This window comes from Leptonotus elevatus, chromosome 7 (assembly GCF_054856555.1).
Source record: "Leptonotus elevatus isolate MCC_2025b chromosome 7, RoL_Lele_1.0, whole genome shotgun sequence".
In the NCBI taxonomy this organism is placed as follows: Eukaryota; Metazoa; Chordata; class Actinopteri; order Syngnathiformes; family Syngnathidae; genus Leptonotus; species Leptonotus elevatus.
In genome coordinates this window covers 22,153,382-22,175,938 of record NC_141245.1, presented here as the reverse complement: position 1 = coordinate 22,175,938, position 22,557 = coordinate 22,153,382, and the positions used below count along the sequence as shown (strand labels likewise).

The 22,557-nt window shown below is 41.4% G+C and overlaps 1 protein-coding gene across 2 annotated transcripts in view; it reads right to left on the bottom strand.

Annotated features, from left to right (window-relative positions):
- Window positions 1-22,232, bottom strand: part of cdon (cell adhesion associated, oncogene regulated) — a 63,405-nt gene extending 41,173 nt beyond the window's left edge. The window contains exons 1-3 of one of the 2 annotated variants that reach the window (XM_086081231.1): window positions 21,491-22,232; window positions 20,770-20,841; window positions 4,316-4,443 (exon numbers count right to left, since the gene is read on the bottom strand). In XM_086081231.1, coding sequence (XP_085937357.1) covers window positions 4,316-4,386 — 71 coding nt within the window. In that variant the 5' untranslated portion in view covers window positions 4,387-4,443; window positions 20,770-20,841; window positions 21,491-22,232. Of the gene's footprint in view, window positions 1-4,315; window positions 4,444-20,769; window positions 20,842-21,490 lie in introns of those variants that run through there. The other variant, XM_086081230.1, reaches the window with a different exon arrangement.
- Window positions 22,233-22,557: the final 325 nt, after the last annotated feature.

Below are 22,557 nucleotides of genomic sequence, written 5' to 3'. Positions count from 1 at the left end.
CCTTCAGACGTGCACTCAGTATGGCGGAAGCACATCTGCGCACCCCTAATTCGAATCTAACATCTGACAGAGTATCCAATTGATTTGAAACTGTTTTTTTCAGTGCTTCTTAGAGTCAAAAGAATTTAGTTATATAAAAAAAAAAAAAGGATACAATGAAATACTCGCCCTCATTGCAACAGTTTGTTTGTGCGCTCCTTCAGATGTGGCACGAGGCGAGAATCGTAATCGCCAGCAGATAATCAGCGTGGAGCCACAAGAAAATGTCAACAAAAAAAAGACACTTTTTTTTTTTTTTTAAATCCGAGCAGGTTGCCGGGATCAGGATTGGGAGGGGGTAAGGGGGTGTGCAGTGTTTTGTCTGTGCGTCCATATTGCTGACAATCCGCCAAAGCAGAAGTCGGTGACAAGACACAAAATATGTGCTGGAGCTCGTCTAATCCCAGAGGTGTGATTTCCTCCCCGGAACAGGATGAGCTTTGTGGGGAAGATTGCGAGGCAGATGTGAGGTGAAGACAGAGACAAGTGATGTCTTCATGATGAGCTCTCGCTGTCCTTACAGCCCCCCCCCCCCCCCCACCCCGGCCCGTCCTTGTGCCACTGAGACGACGACAGGACCCGTGAAGAATCTGCTCGATCCGGACTCCATAAATCGTTCCGGCCTGCACGGGACAGCTGGAAACGAGCCGGATGGACCCATCGGAGAGGCTTCTGTTTCACAAAGGGAAGAGAATCCATATCGGCTTCCCTTTTGTCCCGATTATGAGAGTCGCTGTCGGGGTTGACTGGTGGTCGGTCGCCGGTTTGGCAATTTTAAGGTGGCTAAAAAGTAGCTTCAAAAGCAGGACTTTGCAAATGTTTGTCCAAAGACGCCTTACAAGGGAGAAATCTACTACTTGTACCCCTGATTCCTCTGAAATTAAAAAGTTGTATTTTTTTTATTTATAGAACACTCTTCAAAATGTTACGATAAATTCATCATTTTTAGAGAATTAAGTCGTAATGTTATTTTGGTATTTTGTGAGAGTGAAAAGTCAAAGTGACTCAGCCAAGCACAACTAAAGTGTAACGTCGAGAAATAATTAATGTTGACGAGTCACACCAAGCAAGTGAGCACCGCAAATCTACACTCTAAAAACAGTTAACCCAATTATGGATCAAAAATGGACTGATCCACTTCATGGGTCAATTTGACCTAACTTTATGGGTTGTTTTATACAAAATGAGCCAATTTTTTGACCCAAGTAAAGGATCTGACCAATATTTATGAGTTGTTTTAAGCTGAAAGTTGGGTCAAATCGACCCAAGTAGAGGATCGTTAAATTTTTGACCCATTGTTGGGTTATTTTTAACCCAACTGTTTTTAGAGTGTGAAAAAAAAAAACGCAATACTGAATAATTTTTTACGGTTCTGCGTATACTATAGTGTATTCTGTTTTACTGAACCACAAGGACATGGTGCGATTGTCAAAGAAGTAGATTGCCACGAATAGCCATGAAAAAGAGATGTTGGCACCTTTATATAGAGTATACGTACACTCTAAAAACAATTGGGTCAAAAGTAACCCAATTATGGATCAAAAATGGACTGATCCACTTTATGGGTCAATGTGACCCAACTTTATGAGTTGTTTTATACAAAATGAGCCAATTTTTTTTTAACCCAAGTAAAGGATTTGACCAATATTTATGAGTTGTTTTACAGATCCTTTTAAAGACCCATTTCTTGACTCAAAGTTGTGTCAAATTGACCCAAGTAGAGGATCGGTCCATTTTGTACCCATAGTTGAGTTATTTTTGACCCAACTGTTTTTAGAGTGTGTATATGCACTTTAGGCATGTGTGTAGGTATAATGAAAGAAAACCAAAGCGAGTAACCGCACAGAACAAACAGCTTCTAAAGAGGAGAATACTTGCAACAAAATCAATGGGTCCATTCAATGAAAATAATTGGAGGGTTATTAGCTCAATTACACGACTCTCCAAAAATATTAGAACAGTGAGGCTAATCCCTTTATTTTTGCTGCGGACTGAAAACACATTCATCTTATATTTCAATGTATTTATATCTACGTTTTATTACAATCCACCTCGTTTTCTTGTCGGCAAAAGTATTGAAAATCAACTCTTTATGTGTAAAGACAAGCAATTGTGAAGAAATCACAGTCATTGTTAGCCTAAGCTAACATTTTGAGAGCTGTAAAGCAGGGATGTCAAACTAGGGTCATCGAGGGCCGGAGCCCTGCAGGTTTTAGAGGTTTCCCTACTCGAACTGCAGCTGATTCCAATTAACAGAATTATTATCAGGCTTATTCGGAGCTGCTCATAAATCAGCTGTGTTGAAGAAGGGAAATATCCAAAACCTGCAGGACTCCGCCCCCTCGAGGACCGGATCTCGGCATCCCTGCTGTTAAAGAAAGACATAGCATAAGAGGTAGTGACATCTGCCTGAGGACAGAAAGGTCACCAACATGAACAAAGTACAGACGCTACACTAAATTTGGAAGGCCTGGCTGGACTTTGACAAAAAGCAGAGAGCCAAACAACAAAAATGATGTGAGAAGGAAAGAAACTAAATATTATATATGTCATGGCTTGGGCTTGCAAGACCTCTTCGGGGACGGGCCCCGCTAATCTTGATGGATGTAGCACGCGATAGCGGCAGCAAAGAGAACTCAGAAACAGTCAATCTGCTTATTTAAAGAAAGTTTCGACCAAAAGTACAAATTTGGAAGCTTTTAGGCAATGGTAATCTCCAGACTTAAACCCTACAGAGTATGCGTTTTAATACCTGCTAAGAAAATTTAAAACATATGATTAGCCGTTAGCAAAGGGTCACTAAGGGGTCTTTTGGGCAGCTAAGGTTCACAACATGTATGTGAAAGAATTTTATTTTTTCGGAGGGGGGAGTGGGGGGGGGCAGCTGGTCAAGGAAAGAAGTTCTGAAATTATTTTTTGTAAATGATAGATACATGGATAGATAACTGTGATAAACTCGTGCCAGAGAGAGAGACAGAGAGAGAGAGAGAGAGAGAGAGAGAGAGAGAAATGCACCCAGTCAAAAGAAGAAAAGTTATGGCCAAGCTTGGCTCCTTCTCCTCCTTTGCGGTGAGGTTCATTTCATACTTCATACTTTCAAAACCGTCTGACTGCAGATTTATAATTTTTGCTGTCCTTCTTCTGGGAATTTGACTTACGGAGGCTGTTCACAGTCACTGTTTGTTCTGCTTGTTAGCTATGGAAAAAGATCCGGGCCCTCTGGGACTGAATTAGAATTTCTAAAAATGATTTTTCTCGTAACCATGAACATATTCAGTTTAGAATTTTTTTTTTTCCATCATGTTACACCTAAAAAAAAATGGTTTAAGAAATCAAATGGATAGGCATACCTTTAGATTTTGGTGTCATCTGAGTTTAAAGGGATACTTGACTCATTGAGCCATTTTCAGCAATAAAAAGTTAATATTTTGTCCAGAACTTCATTATTTTTTATGAATAATTAATACCTTAAAAAACGTTTTTTTTCCCCACTTGCTGTCAATTTAAGATGACATCACCTGTGCAGAGGAAGTAGGTAATGACCAATCATGAATCACTTGTTTTCTGGGTTTGGTCGTTACCTACTTCCTCAGCACAGATGATGTCATCTTGAGTTGACAGCAAGTGGTAAAATAAGTTTTTAAAGGTATTAATTGTACATGAAAAATAATGACGTTATCAAATTAATTCTGGACAAAATATTAACTTTTTATTGCTGAAAATGGCTCAATGAGTCAAGTAACCTTTTAAATTAGATATTTTTTTATTGCACTGATTTTTTTTTGCCATATGTAGAATTTTTTACAAATAATTTTTTTAAAATATTTTTATAGTAAACAAAAAAATAGTTAGAAATTATTTTTTTTTTATGTAATTTTTTTATGCTGAAATTTTAGAGATGTAAAATTGTTTTACACAGATTATTATTATTTTTTACACTGAAATACTTTAGATGTCGACCTGGTAAATTTTTAAAAACTGAACACTTGGATCGTGAACTAATTCGAGCTCATAATTCCGATGGCACAAATGCAGAAATTCTAATTTAGATAACTCCAAAATAGAAGGCATACGGTAATATTACGATAATACTCTGTGACATCTGAGTTTAAATTGCTAATTTTGAATTAGCATTTCTAACATTGATTTTTTTTTTTGTGAGCTCCTCTCATGACGGCCAGCTGGAATTCTCATGGACACTGACACACTTAATCTCCTGTGCGTTAATCTGCCTCACGGATATTAGGAGCAGCCTCTCCGGCCGCCGTCCCCTCACCTCTGACCCGTCGTGTAATCCGCCTTCGCCGTGGGCTCATTAAACTCGGGGGAGTTCACACCTCTCGCCATGTTGGCCGCAGCTGCCCGAGTCAGGAAAAGGCTGGCGGCTTGGCAGGGGCCTCAGATCTGGGCAAGCAAAAAAAAAAAAAAAAGAAAGAAAAAAAAAAGTCATATATCAGCAAGAGGAGGTGAGATGGTCTAAAGTGCTCATTAAAGGGGCTGCTAAGAACATGTGCAGAGAAGCACGGAGCCTAATAGGACACGCCTGTCATACCCGGCTAATGACTGACGATGAGGAAAAGGCAGGATGGAGTGCTAACTAACGTTTAAGTGCGACAGGGGTCATAAAAGCCGCGCACTGCGATAATAATGGACGCTGCAAGGAGGAAAAACCTGCCATGGATGTCATGTACTAACAACCACAACAACATAATTGAAGACATGGAGAATTTTGACTAAGGTCCACTTCATAACCAATGAAACATATTTACCATGTGCACTCGACATGCCACGGGAATTAAAGAGTGGATACATTTTTATTTAAAATTTGATTTAACACAAAAAAAAAAGAACTACCTTTCTTTCTGACGCAGATGACGATTGGCCAATGTGTCAAACAGATGCTGTATAGCGCCAACTAGTGCTGAGGAGGACTTACTCAATGTTCGATTTTTTTGCCGTACGTAAATAATAAGGTTTTTTTTTGTGCTGATTTTGACTCTTTCCCACATAAGAACAACAAGGAAATATTTTATTTTGGGGGGTGGAGGGGTTATCTCATGTTTTACCTGTTATAGTGGACGCCAGGATAATATGGCTTTAACGTGTTGTAAACTTACCAAGCACATATGCAACATTTTTAACATGTACATCATGCAAATCAACTTGCGATTGTGATTGGTTCGTTAAAATCCAATCATGAACCGGAAGTGTTGACGTCATCCAAATGATGCGTTTTATTGGTTTAGACACGCAAATATGTCATATCCGCTGCAATCATCGATGGGTCTGAAGGGGTTAAAATAAGGCCGGTTTCCTGGTAACGGTACTCGCCCATCCCTAATATTTTTTTAATATAATAATTGTAATGTTATGAAAATAAACATGTATTTTTTTTTTTCAAGGATGTATTTTGCAGGCCCCAAAGAGTGGATATGTCCTCAGAAAAGAGGTTGTCTGGTCACCTGAACAAATTCAAGGTAACTCCAAAGACTTCTTCACACAAAGAGCCTGAAAATTTTACTTAAACAGAAATACAAGTCACATGGTGGAATAATACATGCCTACTGCAGTAATGAAAACACGGTTGCTTTTTGAAAAAAACCCAAACTTGAAAGTGTCTAGAAAAATGAGGACTTCTGGTCATCTGAACAACGATAACACCAGAGGTTGGTAGAGTAGCCAAAAATTGTACTCAAGTTACAGCGCCCCATCTTGGTCCTTTCTATTGCATTGCTGAGAAGCTATTGTGCATGTCAAGCTTTTAACGGCAGGTAGACGGATAGCTAGCGAGCTGCAAGGGAGTTGAACGGGTCTCTGTAAAGACTCGGTTCCCGCCGTCACATTGAAGAGCCGTTCAAAAGACTCGATTTGTTGACTCTAGCGTAGCCCAATAAAGCGGAGTAAGAGTAGCGTTACTTCTTCACACATCTACTCAAGTAAAAGTAAAAAGTATTGTGTGCTGAAACTACTCTTAGGAGTACTTTAAAAAAAAGTTACTCAAGTAAATGTAACTCATTACTACCCACCTCTGGATAACACCAAAGTTTTTTTTTTACACAAATCATAGAGTGGAAGAAAATTTGGGAAAAGTGGACTTCTGGTCACCAGAAAGAAAAAAACCTCAAATCCACTTTCACAGTGAGAGCCCAGATTGATGTCAAATAAAACGCAAGTCACAGAGCGGAAGAATACATGAAGTAATAAAATCTCAGGTGCGTTTTAAAAATTACGGCCGGATGCTTTTTGTAGGCCCCAAACGAAAGGAGGACTTTCTGGTCACCGTGTACAAAGGTGAATCCAAAGCCTCTCGACACAGACGTCCTACAAACCAATGTTCTAAACAAAATAGCAGTCAGGCATCCCGAGGGATTGATGTTCTGCTGAGTTCTGTTTCGTCCAGGAGACAGAAAACAGATGGAAGTCCATCATGCCGGCGCACCTCGGGAGGATTTTTATGGAGAAATCGGGCGCCTGCGAGCCGAGAAAAGCGTCCAAGCAAGAAGAAAGTTGGCCGCGTGCCACTTGGTGGACGAAGAGCAGCCTGGCAGGGCCTCCGAGCACCTCAGTACCAAGGTGTGTTCTCTTTCCGTGACTTTCTCCAGCGTTTCCATCTCTGCCGTGATTTAAAGCAGCCGAAGAGTGTTTTGTGCGTGAAACTTGGCACGCTGGGCCACGGAGGTATAACATGTCTTGAAAAGAGTGCTGGTCTTCAGAACAGTGGGCTGAGGTACCAAAAATGAGAGCCCGTCAGCCTTCCGGCAAAGGTGCAACAACGGCAGGTGAATAGAATTTTTCATCCAAAAAAGATGATACTAAGAATAGATCGATAATCGGCCCAGTCGATATTTGTCAAAATGCCAAATATCGGCATCGGCCTTTTTACGAATCTGAAAGCCGATAAAGCTGGTATCTCACTGAGCGGCGAATGTTTGCGAACGTAGCGAGTTTAGGGTTTTCATCAGGATTTGTAAGATGTTCACAGATCATTTTCCATTTTGAACCTATTCAGACAATTTTTCACTGTCGGCGAAGATCTTTTGAAAACTTTTACAAAACCACATTCACATGCATTTGTCGCTCAGTGAGATGCAGGAAACTTTAATTTATGGATTTATTTAATTTATAAAATATGACGCTGGCACTGGGAATCCCCTACACTTTTTACTTTTTAAAATAAAAATAATAAAATAAATTAAGAAATTTAAATTAAGAAACGTTGACATTTTTGAAAACTTCATTTACAGAAAACTTTATGGAACTATTTATTGGTGATGAATCTGGAAGCTCCCTGCAATTTCTGTTATAAAGAATTCACAGATTTGTTTTAAAATTATAGGTTTAAAATTAAAAAGTAATTAAAAAAAACATTTTCTCCATTGAAATATCGGTTATCCTTGACTACCAATAATCGGTATCGGACTTGAAGACACCATATCAGTCTATCACTAGATGATACAATAAGAGGGCACGTAAAAACATAATGACAAAAACAAAACGAAAACAAAAATCGGCAAAAATCGGTCGATATTTTGCCGATTTTTCTGGTGTTAAGTTAAATATTGAATGACGAGAAAATGAATGAGAAAAAGGGTCAAATAAATTTGCCTGTAATTCAAATTGTTATTAGCGTTAAGGAGACAAAAAAGTTATTCATATTTTGTATTTAACTGGACAATAAATTACTTATCGGAATTTTTATTCTACCAAACATCCAAATTGGCATCAGCATCAATCCCAATCAGTTGGGCCCTCGTTCAAACCATCAATGATTTCGGGTCACCAGCAAGAAAGCATTTCTCACACAGATCCAAATCCAAAAGAATAAAATACAACTTCCTGCCTTTGACACACGACTCTTGTCGGGAGTTTTTCAAAAACCTGAGCTAAAATGCAGGCAAAAACGCCGACGTGCATTGACAAATATCCTTTGTGTGTGTGTGCGTGTGTGTGTGTGTGTGCGGACGTGGCCCGGGAGAGAGCGTCTCGCTTTCCAAATCATGTGACCTCCACGCTGGGCCTTGGACAAGCCAAGCGGGAGCCAGCGAAGCACATCTGTGCCTTATTTTGTTGCTGTTCAAATGTTGCGCTGGTATGCGCGAAGGGCCAACAAACAAAGCACAGTTCCACCTTGTTTCCATATCCAGACCCCCCCCCCCCCCCCACACACACACACAACCCCCACCCACCCACCCACGCTTGGAGACCCACTCGGACACACGCGGCATTAGCGGGAATGCAAAGGTACAGATCTTATATATTGAGGCGGCATTCCAGCGGAGCCCCCGCGGGGTGGATGACAGGCTTTTACTTAAAAGCGAGGAGGCATGAAGGAAGGGGGAGACATGGAGTCTGAAGAGGATATTAGAAAAATACTCCGGAGGAAAAAAAAAAAAGCCGCCTCTGGCAATCTTTTTCACTTTCAGGAACGATTTGGTACCTCGGGATGAAAAAGAAAAAACGGTGTGGGGGCAGGGTGAGGCGGGACGGAGTAAACTGCGGCTCACGAAACACTTGAAAATCATTTTAGACTCATAACGTAATCCTTAAAATATTTACCTTGCTGATTTATCATAACATTCGTGATCATTTCCAACAGCCCGCCAATGTCGTTTTGCATCGCAAGTTAGCATTAAGCTAGCGGACTTTGGTGTTAAAACATACAACATTCAATTTTTTGTTTTTCCCGACAGGGAGTGAAAAATAATTTTAAAATGTTTAGTGCGTTTTAACGGGTCCTTTGTATGCGATGCTGCTCTGTGTGCGTTAAAGTTGTCAATGTTTGAAGGTTTATAATTACCATAACATCCATGCTAATTTCCGTTAGCCAATTAGTGGTGTTTCACTTCATAAGTTAGCATTGAGCTAGCGGACTCTGGTGATAAAATATACATTCAATTTTAAGCTTTCCCTGTGAATTCAAAGCAATACAATTTTAATAGGTGTAAATGAAATAATAATAAATTTTAAATGGTCTGTAGCATAGATTTTCACATGTTGTAAGTGGATCTGAATCCTAAAAATTTTCAACAAACAAAAAAGGAATGGCTAAATAAAAATTTTTGGACTAGTTAACCACAAATATTAGTCAATTTCCACATTTTGACCGCCATAGTGAGTGGTAAAAAAACCCATAACATTTACATACGTTGAGTGACATCATGAGTTTATAATGAACAAAAAGAAGTCAGACCAGACCCAAAAGGAAGGTGGGACTTAATCAGAAACACGAGTCACAGTGGATGGAAGAATACATCAAGTCTGAAGAGGATATTAGAAAAATACACCGGAGGAAAAAGTGGCCTCTGGCAACCTTTTTCACTTTCAGGAACAATTTTGTACCTCGGGATGAAAAAGAAAAAAACGGAGCAGGGGCAGGCGGGGGGTGGTGGGAGGGGAGGGCAGGGGGATCTCAGAGTAGTTTTGAAGTGCAGAGGGCGTAATGAGAACCAACTGGCCGGCCGTCACTATCCATCCATCGGGCGACGGGAGAGCCCTGACGTGCGGAAGAAGTGCAGGCCTCTCGCTGACTGCATCCAGACGTGAGAATATTTCAAGGCGGGAGGACGATGAGAAAGAGGGGGAGGATAATGATGAAAACGGGACCTGATGCTTATTAGTTTATGTTTGATCAAATCCACTTCCTGAAAAGTGTCACGCTGAACTAAGATTAGTAGTCCTGACTTTGAATATGACTGTGTCTAAACGGTTTATGGAACGGGAGAAATGTCCAATGAAAAGAGGACGTCTGGTCACCATTACAGCTATTTTTCACTGAAATAGTGCAACAACAAAAAAAAGAAGAAGCAGGACTGAAATAGAAACGCAAGTCATGCATGTTGACAGAAGTCATGATTAAAAAAAAATAATAATAATCTTGGCTGGACGCTCTTTGTAAGACCCAAAATGTGGATATGTCCAGGGAAAACAGGACTCCTGGTCACCATTAAAAAGCCTTTTTTTTCTCACGCAGATCCAGACCCAGATACAAAACGACTTCTGAAGACGATGGGACTTAAACAGAAACGCAAGTCGCAGTGGAGCGGAAGAATCCATGCTGACTGAAGCCATAACTTTTTGGTGGGCTGCGCTGATATTTTTATGATGACAATCAGTGACTGATTCTCGTCTCACACGTTGAGGTTTTGGTGAGCTTCGGGGGGATTTTCAGGTTTCAAATTGGACCCTGACACTCTTTAACTAGTTTTATGAAATCCAAGCTGATGTCCATGCTTGAGTTCGTGGAGGAGTAAGGATATCTGAAAGTCTTCGAATTGAAATTGAGGATTTGAACTTTTTAAATGATTCCTTTCTATTTTTTTTTTTATTTATTTAAGCTTGCTGGCAAGAGCGTTGTGTTCAGTGTCGCCATTGGACATTTCATGATTTGGCTACTTATACTTTACGTTCACCTCAACCACAGCTTGACAGTTTAATTCTTTCGTTCTTTGGCCTCTACGCAACAGAAAGCGATCATTTGCTCATAAAATCATTTGTGTCAATGCGTTAGTGCTGTGACTGAAACGTTTTGAAATAAATCAGTGTAGTGTTGTTCTGACCTGACCTAATGTAACCTTTGGCTGACCGTGGCTGTTCTCTTGTGGCTCGTATCCATTTGGCCGTGTCAGCACTTTGAAGCGTCTCTTATCTCTTTTTTTTTTCCTTCTTCAGATCTTTTTTTTTTTTTTTTTTTGCATTGTCAGATGTCAGGAAGAGGACTGCGGTCCAAATGGCTCGTTCCTACGCAGGACGGGCCAAGCAGAGGCGGGCCGGAGTGGGAAATGCTTTTCCCCAGATTCCTCCAGATAACATATCTGTTCCTCGGACTCCTCGGTCACGGAGGCGGTTTCTTTTTTTTTTTTTCAGAGCGTCTGGTGAGACAAAGTAAAGCAATTACGCTTACTAAGTCGACTGTGTAAACGTTAGCTTGGTCTTATCTAGAAAGTAGGATAGGAAACAGAATCAGCAGACATGGAATCTCATCTGTAATTACTTGACAAGCCTTCACTGTATCTTGTTCTTGATTGCTTGTAAAAACAAGACCAACGTACGACGAACCAACAGGGAACTCGAAGGCGCCAAATGATTCAAGTGACACAATTTAGATCCGTGACATGGTGGCATAAAGAACAAAACACTTCAGCTGGGATATCCTCGGATTGGAATCTTCTCATATATACATTTATATACACTTATTATTTACATAGTTAGCTAGCTAGCTAGCTAGATAGTTAGCTATTTTGCTAGATAGATAGCTAGATAAATAGCAGGATAGATAGCTAGCAAGATAGCTAGCTAACGAGCTAGCTTGATAGATACCTTTTTTTATTGACACAATTGAATGTTGTACAAGTATTCAATAATTTCCGATTACAATGGCAGTAAGATATACAACAATCAATGAAAAAACAAAACCATGCAGTCATCTCAACATTTAAACAAACTTTCAAGTCTGTTAGGGGTCACATGAAAAGCTTCCTTTAAATACAACATTGTACGTTCAGTTTTCTTATTTTTAACAATGGACAGTACGTTAACATGTGATTTAAGCTCGATAAATAAATAAAAACTAGGAGGCGTGGAAATTAATTACTAAAATTACCTTTGTGTATATGGAATTTACCCAAGATTTAACACATGGCTAAGCGCATAATTTTCATTTTCAAAACCAGGTATTATATCTCTGGGCTCAATCATTACACCTGTATTACAAAAAATAAACTCCTTAACATCATTCCAAAACTTAAATGAAACAGAGCATTGACAAAAAAAGCTGAATAATGGTTTCACGTTCAATATTGCAAAACGAACAATGTACATCAATAGCAACAAAATTGGAGCTAGCTTCAGCTCAAAAATATTCTTGGATTTGAATCAGGACAAATCCGATGATATCCATCCGTAAAAACAAACAGATCAGACATACGGCGTCAATGCCAGTCCGACATCATCGAAATCGGGTGATTGATGACCTGACAGAAGGAAAACGTGGGCAGCACGGGGTCGGAGCGCTTAGCATGCGATCGCATCTTAACACGACAGTGACGTTAGCTATAAGCTAACATCTGCTGGTCCGCCGTGTCCAATCAGAGGGGGGGAGCGATCTCGGCCGTGACCAATCGAGCCCACTCGGTGATCTTTTCAGGGGATCCTGCCGGAGGAGTGGGAACAAAAGCCAACTCGCTCACCATCAACCCCCCCCCCCCCCCCCCGCTCCTTGCTGCATCCATGCTCTTTGATATGTTAGACCCCTGCATGGAGGAGAAGCCCCCCGCCCCCCTTCTCGACAAACTTCCACAAGCCGAGTATGGAAGGTTTACATCAACATCTCCATGAAAAGTGTCCATCCTTCACCGGGAAGGGAGAAGCTCCCTCAGCGGAATTTCAGGGTCATCTCTTATCTTCTTGACCCTGGTTGAGATCAACTCCAGGGGCGACTCAGGCGTCGCCGCTGTGAGACGTTAGATGGGGAGTGCGCCACTGATTTAGAAAAATGGATGCACTTTAAATCAAATAAATGCGAGACAGTTCGAAAGCGAGTTTCACGTAAACCTTTGAGTTTCAAACAAGTCACAAGTTTCTGGATCAGAATATATTTTTATATATTTTACAAAATTTCATAAACCAAAGTTGAAGGTTTCGGCTATCATTTCAAATGGAATGTTTGGCACAAACACAAAAATTTATCATTTCAAATAACTTGAGACTTTTAAATCTTCGAGAGCTACAAACATCTCTTTTCAATGTCCAGATGTTTTATTAACGAAATGCCAGAGCATATTCAGCAACACTTTCAAATAAAAATTTGTAATTATTCTAACAGACAATTCAATCAATTCCAACGAAAAACGTGACAAAACTAAATGGACTAAACTAAAACCTAAATTTAAAAACATTAAATCACAATATTTTTTTATATCCACAATTAATTTTTGGGGACTGTATAATTTTTCACCCAAATTTTGAAAGCTTGCAAACGTCACATGACCTAACTCCAAAAAGAGGTGAGCCGTGACTCTGCGCAACTGTGATGTCATTTTCAGTCGACAGAAAGAGGCAAAATGGCTGCCCCTGATAAGCATAGAAACAGGTGGATTTTCAAAAACAAGCATTATTAATCATAATACCGTGTTTAGACACGTCACGGTCCACAGATAGAACCATTTTGACTTGACTTCCCCTTTAAATGGTCTCGATTTAAAAAATGCTACAGTCCAGTGATCTAATCTGAGCAGTACCGGGTTTGGCTCGTTCCTTGTATGAAAGCAGATGCGCAACCAGACAGCTCGGTAAGACCTGTCTCGACAGCGGATCAGCCCCCGACCGGCCCGCTTCTCAGCAGGCCGATGACAACATGTGAGGAGTTGGCAGACGGGCAAAGGATGAACGGGAAGGACGGGATTGTGTGCGCGTAGGGTAATTATGGGATGGAGAAATGGTGAGACGGACGTGGAGCAGGAGGGGGATGGGGGGGCTCAAGTATGTGGCAAAGGCCTCCATTGACACGAGGATGACACATGATGGGCCGTGACCGGCTAGAATTACACCGCGTTGAAATATGTCAACGCTGACCCCGACAACAACCGCCACCCCTCAAACCCCGCCGCGACCGACACCCCCACTTCTGCTGTTGTCTCTCTTCAAAAAGAAGTCGTGAAACATGTACATGTAGTCTCTTTTCCAGTTGTTGTCGACCTGGGGTCTCTGGATCCCCAGGGGCCTGCGAACCATAACTTGGCGGTCCACAAGAAATGGGCCAATTATAAGCTCCGATATAGATTCATACAAATAAATGTGACATTTCTGCATGCACTCAGTATCGCCCGCTTTCTCATACTCTCTGCTCTCAAATATACATTTATATACATAATTATATATACGTACGTATAGATAGTTAGCTAGCAAACGAGATAGCTAGATAGTTAGCTAGCAAGCGAGATAGCCAGATAGTTAGCTAGCAAGCGGGCTAGATAGTGTTAGAGTAGACAATATTTGTATTCTACTCTTTGCGTGTTCAATTAACTGAATGGTGAGATTCTGGTGAAGAAGTCCCTTTGCAAAGGTATCATTATCAGAAGCTTCTGATCACACAAAATGAAGACACTCAAACCGTGTTCCGTTCAGATTGTGTGTCCTTCCTTCTCCTGCACATCATTATTTATTGAAAAGTGGGTGAATACAAAAAGTCTCCTCTCCCCTCCCTTCAGCACAAAAAAAGCATCAAGTTCCCATGAATACAAATCAGATTAGAATTGAACAATAATACATCAGCCTGTCCTTGGACTCTCTTTGACCGACTGAGACCGGTACTAGGCTATACTCCCTTTTAGATAATATAAAAAAGAAACTTGTTGCCCTTCTCTTCTCAGGCGAGAGAGACAGATAAGAATACAATAGACAATACTATTCATTGAGCTACACAGCTATAACTAAATCCAAAACGGCTAAAATATAAATTGAAACTGAAAAACAATGTTAATAATCCAACAATAGTTAGCTATGAAGTGGGCTAGATAGATATATAGATTAAATGTTGACTATTTTCTAAAAGGCTTCTTCTTGTGAAGTTATTTTAGTTGCGTTAGCTGCCGCCATATAGCACGAGTTATCTCACATGCTGGCAAGTCAACGTCGAAAGACTCATAAATCGGATCACTCGACTGTTGATGAAGGACGGAACTGGCAGTCAACGTCTCAGGCTAAACCGAAGAGGAAAGTCAAGACAGATGGCATCAAGCCGTTTGCCGGGCGGCGTCCTGCGAGGCTCTGGTTTCGGCGCAGATGTAATTCCAGAATGTTGGGATCACCTGCGCGAGCCTACAACAGGTGCCTAATGGCTGTAAAATCAAGTTGGCTCGGTCGGACCGTTTACCGCTGGGATTGCCGCATTAGTCAATCCTCTCCCTTTCATCCTGCGGCCTGTCAGCTCGTATTCATCTAATTGGTGTTAGTGGTGAAGAAGCAGTGACCTCACACCTCCCTCCTCCGCGAGGCCCGGCCCTTCGCCCGAGCCCTTGCCGAGACCTTCAGTCTGCCGCGGTGCCATACACGCAGCGCTTTTATGCACTTATGCGCATTGAACTCTGCTTGCCCCCCCCCCCGACACTGATGAGCCCCCCGCTCATCACCGGTGACAGGCCCGACCAGGCAGACCGTCTCACCGCTGCTGGGGGTGCGGGGGGCCCACCAGCGGGTCACATTCCTACAGGTGCTGTGCAGAAGATGAAATATGAAAAGGTCCATAAAGAGGCCAAATGTTACCAGAAGACAATCATCGGTGCATTTGCCTCCAATCACGCATTTGTTGCAGGAAATATGCATTGCGGGAATACGTACAAACTCAAATTGATTGTCAAATCAATCACAAGGCTGACAATGAGTTTTATTTGAAAACAAAATGATTTCCTTCCTGGCGTTTTCATGTACTGACACGCTCACTTCATTTTTGTCTGCCTCTGATTAGGATTTTGCGCTGCGTTCTATTAGCGACGTGTTTTATTTACTTACAACTGAACTCTTGCAGTTCTTGTCTTGCGTTTCAGTTTGAGCGAACGGAACTTCCTGGCTGCACAAATGAATGATATCGTACAAATAATGGCGGTTTGGCCAGATGTGCACCGTCTGTCCGCAGTCACATAAAATGTGGCTCAGAGCGACAGAGACATTGGAATCCCATAATAATTCCACAGATTTCCCAATCGTCTCTCAATGGCAAGCACGCTTGTCCTTTTGATCCCGCACTTAACAATTATATGCAATTTCTTTACATGCATACACAGAATATACACAGTACATTTATTTTGCACAATTTTTTTTATTATGAACCAATCACCTTCCAGTCCCTGAGGCCACGTCCTTAAAAAAAAAAGAAAAGAAAAAAGTCTACTCCTGCCAAAAGTAGAGATGGAAGGTTTTTTGGGGGAAGGAATCTGGACCTGGTTTATGGTTTGTGGCTGTGAGAGGTCACTGATGGGACAAAACCAACTTGGCTAAACGTGATAAATCTGCTTTGAGTTTTTTGTATTTATCTCGAACTTCTTCGAGAATCCACTGGCGTTCGTCGGGACCGACAGAAAACAAGAACCCCCTGTTTCAATCTATCTTATCTTGCTTTCTCACTGGAATGCCAAGTACCTGAAGGAACCGAATATCGAGAATTGTGGACTGCCAACTAGTTCTCTACAACTTTCACTTGGTAACTATTTTGAAGCTTTGGCTTGCTTCTGCCCATTTTCGAACCAAACACTTTGTATAAGCTTTTTTGTTTACTTTTATTGTACTCGTACTTTATTGTAAGTTTTAAAATTTCGCACTTAAGACTTGTGTGACAAAAGACTAAGACTAGTGTCAGCTAGGTGTGTTAACTAAGTAATTTGCATATTTAATTGTATATATTGTGTTTAGTTTCTGTTCTACTAAGTATAATGAGTACAAATGCATTCGGAACTTCAACAGCACACCAATATCCAAAATCTGTTTCGTCAACTGAATTATTGGTTGAATTCATATCAAGTGAAAGTGGATCGACAACAAAATAAAAAAAGAAGTAGGTCACGTTGTTCACTGTGATGTAAACATGGTCGCGCACACAACGTTGTGGAGTGACCACATCTTCCACAAGCCTCCTGGAATGCTAATCGTCATAATTCATCTTCACAACCGCACAAGAAAGGTCTCCAACTTTTAATGAATCTGCGTGTCTGTTTAATGTGCCTCCGTAAGTGCTGCTGTTTGGGTTATCAACAGAGAATAAATGCAGTTGTCAATTGAGGAGGCCACATCTTGCCTGCACGTTGTTGTCTGTTGATGGACGACAGGAAGGAAGGAAGGCACATTTAGTGCAGGGTGAGGGGGGCTGGGTGGGCGGGGGGTTGGGGGGGGGGGGTGTTGGTTGTTGAGTTGTCTTCAGCAGAAACACAAAGTGGCCCCCTCCAATGGCTTTCACTGAGTGGCTGCTGGGTAATTTATAGCACAAAAAGGCTTGTCGGGTGAAAAACATTATTTTAGCGGCCTCCGCATCCCAATAGAAGCCAGATGTGGAGGGATTAGCGAAGACCACCGATCCCCCCCACCCCCCCCCCCCCCCCCCCCCCCTGGCGCTGTCTCATTTTCCCATCCTCCAATCCCGGGTTCCCTCTTAGCATATTTGTCCTTGAGGGTGCGCTGCTGTGCGCTGGCAATACGGGAGGCAATCATCACTTTGCTTTCGGAGGCCTGGACGGGTGATGCGTTCCCCAACAGACGCCGTGTTTATGCCGCGCTCGTGTGCAATACGCTGTGGGATCGATGATGTCACTTCCCTCTCAAGGAGGCAATGGCGAGGATGCCAGGCCGCATGATCGCTTTCCCGCCATGGACACGAGATGGAACGAGACAATGTCCAAAATGGGCTCAATTAGAACCCAATTAATTTGTGGGCCATTTAACCATATTTAGAACAAAATGTCTCCTGACTTCCTCCAATAACACTGCGGCTATCAAAGACCTCTAAGGGGGGAAGGATGCGGTGTCATGGCACGTATAAAATAAGATCTTATAGGCTACACCTTAGGATAAGATAAGGTAGGGTAGGATACGTCAAAAAAAAAAATATTACGTGATATATGTGCCTAAGAAAAGGTGAGGGTAACGTAACTTTACATAGTGTAACACAGTATAACAACGTAATGCAATGTAGCTTTGTGTAAAATTAAGTCATGTAGCTTGAAGTAACGCAATGTAATGGAGCATATTGGTAGATAATGTAATGTATCGGTTCGTGTTACATAATGTAACTGACCCCAGTGTCATGTAATGTAACAGAACAAAGCATGTAATGTTACACAATGCAAAGTAACAAGAGGTAACAGTGTAGCATAACGTGAGGGATAAAATAACAGAATGTGATGTAACGCAGCAAAACGTGTAATATAGCGGCGTAAAATCATGCATCTTAAAGTAACAAAACAATAATAATGTAATGTAACGATGGATTGTAACGTACCGTAACGTAAGCCGTACTGTAACTTCATGTAGCATAACGTAATGTAACAACATCGTGATCTAGCATAAGCTTGTCACATTACATAACATAATGTAACCTGCTGTGTAGCATAATGCCAAGAAAGCAGCAACGTAATTTACATAACTAAGCGATGTAAAATAATGCAAAGTAAATAATGGAATGTAACATAAACTAATGTAACATAAGATAACAAAGCATTAGGAATATAGCATTACACGTATGTAACATAATGTACTTCTACATATAACATACTATAGCCCAACCGAGCATAATGAAACAAAACCTAAGTATTATATAACGTAGCGCAAAACAATATAACGTTGTGTAATGGAATATAATAACGCAACTTCACGTAACAACGGTTTGCAAATTAACACCATTGTGACGTGTAACTTAATATAATGTAACATAACGTACATATCGTAACAGCACAACACAATATAGTGTAACAATGCAATATAACTGTCTGTATAATAAGTGTGTGTGTGTGTATGTATTCTTTATGTATGTGCATGTGTGTGCGTATACAAAGTGGCGGTGGGGGGGTTCGGATCACACAATCACAGTGTGTCAGTTGGCGGTCACAACGTGGAATTCTCTGATGTGATCTCAAAGTCTCCTGCCTCCCAGCTGTCACTGCGCCTCTGGCAGCCCACTCGTACCCCCATCACCCCACCCCCACCCCCATCACCCCACCCCACACTCGTCCCCCTCACCGAGGCTCCCCTTTGAAGACGGCTACCCAGGAAATTGAAAGCTGTTTTCAAACAAAGACGGGAGGAGAAAGGAGTACAGTGGAGAGCGAGTGAGGGAGGCTTGATGGAGAGGTGGGACGGGATCACTGGTCCCCCCCCCCCCCCCCCCTCCTGTCTCTCTGCTCCACTTGAACCCGTTTCAAACCAGTTGAACACTGAGTGGTGGACAGTATCACACACACAAACCTAAACCTTACGAGATTCCCTCTGTATTATCACATGCAGATGCAACATTTCACCACCAAGCTGCCGAGTCATTGGTGGAAATGGAAATGAGCTCAAGTGCAGAACGGCTCACTCGCAGATACCTTTTTTTTTTTTCTTCTGTTATACACATAAAAAGTCACATTTCCTCAGTATGCTCCCTTTTACAGTTTGAACTATGACCGACAGCCAAGTGACAAGGAAAATGTACGGGCATGCATGACCCCCGTCTAAAGCCAACATCCAGTCACTTTTTGGGAACATTTCTCCTTTTGCGTTCCAGGTTAGCTCACTTGTACACATTTGACACCGAAGTGACATGTTTAAAAAAAAAAAAAAAAAAAAGCCCACATTGCAAAAGTCAACTCAATGCTTTTTTTCTGATATTTTTCTCAACAAGTTGTCAGCGGCTCCATGAGCGCTCCGTTCTTTCCCTTTCCGAACACGTCACATGGCTCGCGTTCAACCAATGATCCAACATCTGAAACGAGCGGCGAGCAAAAACTGAAAACACATTTGTGTGTTTGCTTTTGAGCTCAAAGCGGCCCCAACCTGCAATGTGCAGCGCCGACGCCGTTAATCGTGACACGATGTCACATGTAATTAACATAATCGCACATAATCTGTCGTCTAGTGGCCGCTGACAATTATGTTTGATGTTTGTTTTTTTTTACTGGATTTTTACACGTTTGGGATGTGAATGTACAGCATTCGTGGAAAACGAGCACATCCTCGTCGGCGTGTGTCGACTCCAAGTTGGTGACTATTTATGAGATTCTGTCAGAATGAAATCTGCTTCGTTAGAGGAGGGGTTCTCAACATTTTTTCAGTGACATACCTCTGGGAAAAAAAAAATTCACCCAAGTACCCCCCAATCAAAGCATGAAATATAAAAAAAATAAAATAACTTAAAACCGAGTGCTGTGCCGTCATTGACGTTGAAACTTTGAAACTCTCGCTTGGTCGCTTGAACTATTTGGAAATAAACAGATATAACAAAAAAACAAAAACAAAAATAATTTAATTATGAATAAATATTTGTGCACATAAAAAGTATCATCAACATTAAGTGTCATGCCTCACAGTAAAGCTCTGTTCTAAAAAAAATAATAATCAACTGAATTTTAAATAAAGTTTTCAAGTGATTGACAGGTGATTCGAGGTGGCATATGACAAGTTGGGTCGAGATGCTGAAATTAAATACCCTACTGAATATGAAATTCATTTTATGAACTTAGGTTTTTCTGAAATATTTACATATAGTTTTGAAATAAATGTTAATATCTCACGTACCGCCATTTGAGAAACGCCGAGTTAGAGGAACGATGCAGCAAATAAAAATACAAGTGAAGTGCAAACATGGTCAGATTTGCGAGTGAATGTATAAATGAATGCCATGTTGCATAGCATAATGTATCGTAACGTATCATAACATCAAGTAACATTTTACATTGTGACGTAACGTAACGGAACATAAGCTGTGAAATGAACGTAATATTATGTAACGAAACAAAGCATATATTCAAATGTAACAGACATTACATAACAGTAACAGTATAAAACTACATAATTAATGTCATATAATTTAACAAAATGCAACATAACGTAAAACCACTAGCATAAGGAAGGGTAGGCTATGCTACAAACGTAACATTAGCTTAACCAAAACGTAGCTTAGCCAAGAAATCTCAACAATCAGCAGCATTAAAAAGTTGAGCAACATATCGTAAGTAAAGTAAAAATTAAGAAACGAATGCAAAAAAAATATACCTTATATTCCATCGCCATTAAAATCACACATGAAGAGCAGGGCGGGCTAACGAGACGGTGAAAAGCGGACATCTAAGGAGAGACGAAGACACACATGAGAACCCAATAAACACACTCATGGAAAATAAGCAAATGGGCGCCAATCAATAAATGAATTCATCATTTTATCAAGAGCAGATTGTTTGAAAGAGTTTCGGTCAGGACTCCCAGTCAGGGAAAACGTTCTTCCCTTCAAATGTTCCCTCCTGTTGTCGTCACGGAGACAGTCCGAGCGCGCGTCAAACTCCGGGGCTCCACTTGTGTCGAGGTTTGCTCTGGAATAACATTTTGATGATCCGTGTCTGTGGGGGCAGACGGCTTGTGTGGTTTGGCCCGAGGGCGAGCTGGCGGATGGACGGCGTTCCCCGGGGAAGCCAAACAAGCGGTGACGGGCAGGTGGAGGGTCCAGATGGAGGGCGGCAGGTCCAGAGTGGCATCTTGGCACGGACCCCTCACTGGCACGTGCCAACATAAATGTCTGCCTCATTACAAGCGCACCAAGCGAGTCGGATCGGCGGTATCGGACGCATTCGGGGAAGGTTCTGCGTACCGTTTCACTCACTCACTGTTTTGAACTAGCATTACACAAAAACAATGTAGCAATGGAACAATGTAGCATAATGTAGTCTAACACGATAGAATGTAAAATGATGTAACATGATGTAAAGTATCATCATCTCACCTACTTAAATAAAGCTCCTTTTGTGGAGTCGGCATGAAGAAAAGGGTTTTGATGGATGTGGAGGTGCTGCCAGAAGTATTCCATCCTGTCAGGCACTCCACGCGGACACAAATCAACCAGGAGTGAACGCTGCGTTCACTACTCAAACTGTCATCTTTGAACCTTTAGAATGTTTGAATTGTTAAATTAGGTTGGATTTCCAAAGTATGGCATGTGCAAGCCTGAAGGGGGTGTCCTGTGATATGTTGCCTAAAACGTTTGACCGGTAAAGACACCGTTACAGTAAGCTAGCCTGCTAAAAAATGAGCATGACATTATGGAATGTAGCATACATAACAGTAACAGTATAAAACTACATAATGTCATCTAATGTAACGTAAAAGGTCAAACAACTAGCATAAAGAAGGGTATGCTCCAACGTAAAACTAGCTTAACCAAAACTTAGCTTAGCCAAGAAATCTCAACAATCAGCATGAGCGAGTTTTTCTGGAAAACCCTTAATTCGTTATATTTTTCAGATAGGTTAATAGCAGATTTTTTTTTCTTCGTGGATGTGAATAATAATTCACAGAAAAAGAAGAATAAACAAAAATTCAATTGTAACCAATTTAAGACAGCTAAAGGGGGTGTGGCTTAGAATTGTTTACAAAAGCAGCTAAAGATGACTGTTGGTGTCTTGTGGCTTTCTGCGAGGGAGTGCTTGGAAAGGCTAAAAGCAACTAGAAGGTGACCTTCGGGCCTATAAACTTTTTTTTTGGGGGGGGGGGGTTGTTTGCGCTATCTCCTACACATTCTAATGGACCATTGCGACCTATGTCCGCAGGTGTGGGGGTCAGAGGTCATCGCTTTATGGCGGAGTGGGAGGTGGTGGGACTGTGGGGGGGGGTCAGGACCTGTGCTCCGTGGAATTTGGGAGTCGCCATGGCAATGGCAACGGAGCATCCAGGATGACAGGTAGCCCCCAGGGGCCGTAAATAACAGCTATGCTCTCATACTTTTTTTGTGTGCGGAGCGCTGAGCGGGGATTCAAAACAGGAAATGAACACAAGAGGGACAGACAGTGATAA